This window comes from Littorina saxatilis, linkage group LG12, assembly GCF_037325665.1.
Source record: "Littorina saxatilis isolate snail1 linkage group LG12, US_GU_Lsax_2.0, whole genome shotgun sequence".
NCBI lineage: Eukaryota > Metazoa > Mollusca > Gastropoda > Littorinimorpha > Littorinidae > Littorina > Littorina saxatilis.
The window spans coordinates 20680979-20686892 of NC_090256.1; the positions used below are offsets into that span (position 1 = coordinate 20680979).

The 5914-nt window shown below is 41.2% G+C and overlaps 1 protein-coding gene across 1 annotated transcript; it reads left to right on the plus strand.

The window, feature by feature from the left end:
- Nucleotides 1–1335: 1335 nt before the first annotated feature.
- Nucleotides 1336–5572, plus strand: LOC138981483 (uncharacterized). The gene is made up of 5 exons (XM_070354417.1): nucleotides 1336–1473; nucleotides 2173–2405; nucleotides 2933–3064; nucleotides 3322–3507; nucleotides 3815–5572. The coding sequence occupies exons 1-5, from the start codon at nucleotides 1446–1448 to the stop codon at nucleotides 4070–4072; spliced, it is 837 nt and encodes a 278-aa protein (XP_070210518.1). The 5' UTR covers nucleotides 1336–1445; the 3' UTR covers nucleotides 4073–5572.
- The last annotated feature ends 342 nt before the right edge of the window (nucleotides 5573–5914 follow it).

Below are 5914 nucleotides of genomic sequence, written 5' to 3' on the forward strand. Positions count from 1 at the left end.
GTGTCTGTGTGTGTCTGTGTTTTCTGTGGATGTCTGTGTGTTCTGTGGATCAAGACATTGAAAAACAGACTATCAAACGTCAAAAGTTTATACCAGTGACTTCAGTTCGGACTTTACTATATAGACGTTATTAGCGGAACTTTGAACAGAAAGTGCCTACATTGTATTACAAATAAAAAGAAGCCCCAATTATCATCAAGACTGTGACTTCGAATTTTGTGTGTGGATATTTTTATTTTATTTATTTTTGCTCAAACTTGCCAACCCTTTTGACACGCAAGTATGATGACACGATTTTAAAGGTAAAACGCCGCAGATTATCATGAATAAACTGATAGCAATCGTATTGCAAACGTACGTCCTGTTAGTAAAATCCTTCTAAGAATTGTATATTTCACCAATCAGGTTTTGCCGCTGTATGGTCAAACCGAACGAGCGTTCGGTCAGTTTATTGGGCGTTGAAACGAATTTTAGATGAATGCTCAGTTGGCAACTGGAGGTTTTATGTTTGTGAACATATATTTCCATTGTAAAGAAACAAAAGGGCTGATTGGTGTGGCGTTTCAAGTCCTAAAATAGATCTTACTCAAATTCCGCGGGGAAGGCCCTTGATTTGTACATCATACTTCTCACATATTTTCAGTCAAGGCTCGTATTCCGATATCAATTATGTTTTCCTGTGTACCAAAATGGCGTATGTTCAACACTGACGAAGACAGGACATGCGACCTTCATGAACAAAGCAGCCGTTTGCTGCTTACCGACCGGAAGGAGCTTCCGGAGGTTGGCAACTGGGCTAGGGCAAATTTGATTGGCTACTTGTCATCGACTGGGACTTCTGAAACCTCACGTCTGCTTCGCGGCTGAATAGCCTGCCTCCTCTCATTTGTGACTAAGAGTGCAGCTTTTCCCGTTCTATGTATAGCTGATGCTGAGCAAAGTGTGAAAAAAGGACGATCTTTGCGACTTTCACATTCCGTCAACATTCTTGCTGAAAAGGGGACATTCTTTGTGTTTTTCTAATACGTTATGTTTTCTCACGGCCATCAGCTTTAAAAGTGAATCAGTCATAACTATGCTGCATTTTCAAATATGGAAGAAATCTGTGCCTAACTAATGGGAGACTCCGATCAAAGACAGCAGTGACAAATCCGTAATGACGTAACCTGGTTTTAGGGGTCACATTTCTGTGGCGCTTTTTCCTTCGTCGCCCATTGGCTGATTCGTGGTCCTGTCCAAAAATAAGTCTGGTTTTCCAGCGAGTCTTCCACACAAGGAATCCGCTTTAACGCTATAAAACCAATGGCCATGTCTCATCACGGCACAGCTTGTATCATTACAGTTTCACGGTGACATACACGTTGCGGCCTCTGCTTGTACTTACACAAAAGTGATCTATTTTCAAAATCGACTTGTGTTGCCAACTAAGTTTGTGTGAAGCCAGCATGAGATCCTCAACGAATATGAAAATGAGTAAGTTTGCTTGAAGTTTGCAGTGGATTTTCTAGTGGTGCATGCAGTGCAAAGTTACCGCAAAACACATCTCTCTGTCTCTGTCCCTGTCTCTGTCTGTCTTGCTAATCTAGTGTTTCTTGGATGAAACTGAAGACTTTGTAATAGTTTATCTTTGAGTATCTTTATTGTGATGCCTTTAAGAGTCTTTGCTATTGCTTGCTGGCATTCGCGTGTGGATATATACTACGTATGCTTACCAGACAACAAAACGATTAGTTGCGTGTAACGATTTAGAACTGATTCAGGAAGTCTGTTTGCATCTTTCTGTCTGTCTGTCTGTCTGTCTGTCTGTCTGTCTTTCCTTCTTTCTTTCTTTCTTTCTTTCTTTCTTTCTTTCTTTCTTTCCTTCTTTCTTTCTTTCTTTCTTCTTTCTTCACCTTTGTTTTCCTTCTACTTTAAAACCAAGAGAGAGAGAGAGAGAGAGAGAGAGGGAAGAGAGAGAGAGAGAGAGAGAGAGATTGAAAAAAGAGGCCTTAATCTGAAGTTAAATCAAATTACAAATAATAAAGAGTGACGACTTCGACGCATGCTCTTAGTAACTCTGAGATAAGGTAGACAAGGTAATAAGCCAGCATATATAATAAGTGACTCGAAGGAAATGTAATGAAGAAAGTGCCTAAATATATTAAATACCATTACTTTGTTTCTTTCTCTCAGATACCGCCGCCTTCCGTACGTCTGCTCTCGCCATGTTCTCCCTCCTCATCGGCGTGACGTCATCATTTCCCCATCAAGGTCATAGCTCCCCAGTGACGTCAGACGGCTGGTTGATTCCGTCACAACCAGGGGCAGAGAAGAGTCATTTGATAATGTGGATGATGACAGAGAAACAACTGGCACCCAGAATTTCTGGTTTGGCTGAATCGGCACTCGAACTTCTCACCTTCGCAGTAAGATTAGATTTTGTTATTTGTTTTGAATCTCGCCTAAAGTACATTTATTTACTTTGTATCGTCTTTATTTTGATAGCTTTCTGAATGAGCCGCATTTTGTCTGATCTTATGCGAAAACGAACACTACCTTTGAGCAGCTGAAGAGAGTAAAAACAAGTACGAGTTAGCTTTCTGTAGTTGTGTCTTGTGTGGCACATGTGTTGCGATCGTAATGAATGAATAATTGAATGAATGAATGAAACAATGAATGAATGAATGAATCAGTCAATCAATCAATCAATCAATCAATCAATCAGTAAATCCGCAATTATCACGCACGCTCGTGCACCTGCTGCAAAGAAAGAAAGAAAGAAAGGAAAAAAGAAAAAAAAAGAAAGATCACGCGCATTTTCTGAAGATACTTTAGATATATATCTTACTGCTTTGTTTACCATAAAGCATGCGTTCTGCTGAGGTGTGCTGCTATATGCCAATTAGTTTGTATTCCAACGCACCCTATCTTTAGCACTTCTGCTTTCTTTCAGTGCCAGCGGGAGGGCCATGAACTACTAGAAGATTGTCTGGATTTTGCCGCATCCCTGCCCAACGTCAGTGGAATCGATGACGTCCTTTCACAACAAGTGCTGCAGAGCGAACAGCAGAAGCAGTTTGTTAAGGTTTGTCTAGCACGTGCACACACTCACACACCGTGACACACACGCAAACACGACACACACACATTGACACACACACACACACACACACACACACACACACACACGCACGCACACACACATACAGACAGACAGACACACACACACACACACACACACACACCGTCCACCTGACTGTTTCACGGCTCACAGGTTCCTCCTCCCCCTCTTCATCCACTCAATCATTTTCATTAAACAGGCTTTCTCCACATTGTTTGCAGGTGCTTGTGGAAAACGCATACCATTCCCTCGAGCAGCTGCATTCCCTCCTGGAAAATTACGTGTTTAGTGACGCCATGGATGAATGCAAGTTAGGCTCCAAAAGTGACCTCCCCTCAGAGATTTGTCACATTTTCCAGCACTTCCGACGAAGCTTGCGCATCGCTACACGCCAGTACAGAGATTTGGTAAGAAATACGGTTGTGTGTGTGTGTGTGTGTGTGTGTGTGTGCAGTGTGTGTGTGTGTGTGAATGTGCGTATGTTTGCTTGTCACTGTGTGTGTGTGTGTGTGTGTGTGTGTGTGTGTGTGAGTGTGTGTGTGTGTGTGTTGTACGTCATGTGTGTGTGTGTGTTTGTGTGCGCGCGTATGTTTGCTTGTGTGTGTGTGTGTGTGTGTGTGTGTGTGTGTGTGTGTGTGACACACCGGGTCACCTAGAATTTGAACAATAAAACCGAAATCTTATATTTATTCCAATTTGTTCTCATGTCAACAGATCACCTCATTCTACAAAATCAAGCTGGCACCCGCCTCCACCAAAGACCTGCAAGTGGATGTCGACGAAGATCAGGTCAATGAGCAAGAAACTGCCATCAAAGCTCTGTATGTCGCAGTCAACAGACTTAATGAGATCAGCTCCGTTTTGGAATATTCCGTGGAATTTTCCTGGTTCTCCAGATTTGAGAGGAAATCCAAGAGAGGAGGCCGAGGCGGCATAAGGAAGAAGTCGAGGAAAAACAGAAAGGTGCAATAGGGTGTTAAGGTTGTTACTGTTTAGGACACTTTCCTGGAAAGGTGATTGTGTGCGTGTGATGTCACATGATTATGTAGGTGTTCAGAACACTTTTCTTGACAGGTGATTGTGTGGGTGTGATGTCACATAATTATGTAGCTGTTCGGAGAACACTTTTCTAGAAAGGTGATTGTGTGCGTGTGATGTCACATAATTATGTAGCTGTTGAGAACACTTTTCTAGAAATGTGATTGTGTGCGTGTGATGTCACATAATTATGTAGCTGTTGAGAACACTTTTCTAGAAAGGTGATTGTGTGCGTGTGATGTCACATAATTATGTAGCTGTTGAGAACACTTTTCTAGAAAGGTGATTGTGTGCGTGTGATGTCACATAATTATGTAGCTGTTGAGAACACTTTTCTAGAAAGGTGGTTGTGTGCGTGTTATATTATGGGACACTTTTCTAGAAAGGTGGTTGTGTGTATGGGATGTTTTGTTACTGTTGAAGAAACTTTCCTGGAAGTGTCGTTGTGTGCATGTGATGTTTTGTTACTGCTGAGGATAATTTTTTGGAAAGTTGATTGTGTGATTGTGATGTTACATATGTTACTGCTCAGGACACTTTCCTGGAAAGGTGGTTGTGTGCGTGTTATATTATGTTACTGTTGAGGAAACTTTCTGGAAAAGGTGGTCGTGTGCATGTCAGATGTTATGTTACTGTTGAGGACTGTGACTTTCCTGGAAAGGTGGTTGTGTGCGTGCGATGCTATGTTACTGCCGCTGATGAAAAGGTTGTGCTTGTGTGACCGCGATGTGATATGTTTGTGGAATCAAGGTTGCTCGATCTTGTGGACATGACTGTGTTGCACTTATATTTACTGTAAACAAACAAGCAAACGAACTAACGAACAAACCAACAAACCAACAAACAAACAAACGAATGTTACAACAATAAAGTAACAGTTATAGCTAACACACAAACAAACAAACAAACGGTAGACTGAAAAGTGTACTATGCAAGTTCATGCTACATATGTGGTGTTCATTGTTGGACGTTGCAGGTGCTACACTAGATTTAAAAAAAATGTGTTTAATGCATTCAAAGCTGCCAAAGCACAATCTCTGCAAGGATTAGGCTTTTATTTTCATTTCTGATTTTTCTTTAAACTGCGGTATGCGTTTTGAGAATCTGAAAAAGTTACACTCTGGGAGTGCAGAAACTCTTACACGTGTTTGGTAAACACTGTGATACATGAACGTGTACCTTCCGAGAAGGAATATGAACAGTTGTTCATTGTGATGCTGTTTGTTTGCTTTCAATAACATTTCATTTAGGATTGCTGTTGAACTGACATTGATTAGACATTCGTCATGAACAAAGTCTTGCTGCCTGAAGCATTTGTTGATTCATTTAATATTTGTGTATTGCATTGATCTGATAGAGAGAGAGAGAGATAGTGACAGAGAGAGAGAGAGTGACAGAGACAGAGACAGAGCGAAAGAGAGAGGGGGGGGGGGGGGAGGGAAGACAGAGAGAGCGAGAGAGAGAATTTGGTTTGCATGTGTGGGCGTCTGTGTGTAGTACTATTTCTGTGTATATGTATATGTCTGTACTCAGATATGACCGAGTAAATCATCTTATTTTTGTGAAAGTTTAGGTTTGTAAGCCTGCATCTTCCTTTGACGTCTGTGTTTCATCGGGTACACTATTGATGATCTTCATGTCTGTTATTAAAAAACAAAAAACAAAACATACTTCATGTTTTCTTTATTTTTTTTGCATTCTGGTGAGTAAATACAAATAGTATAAGTTGGAATGTGGTTGAGATAAAGGAAGTGTGTGTGTGTGTGTGTGTGTGTG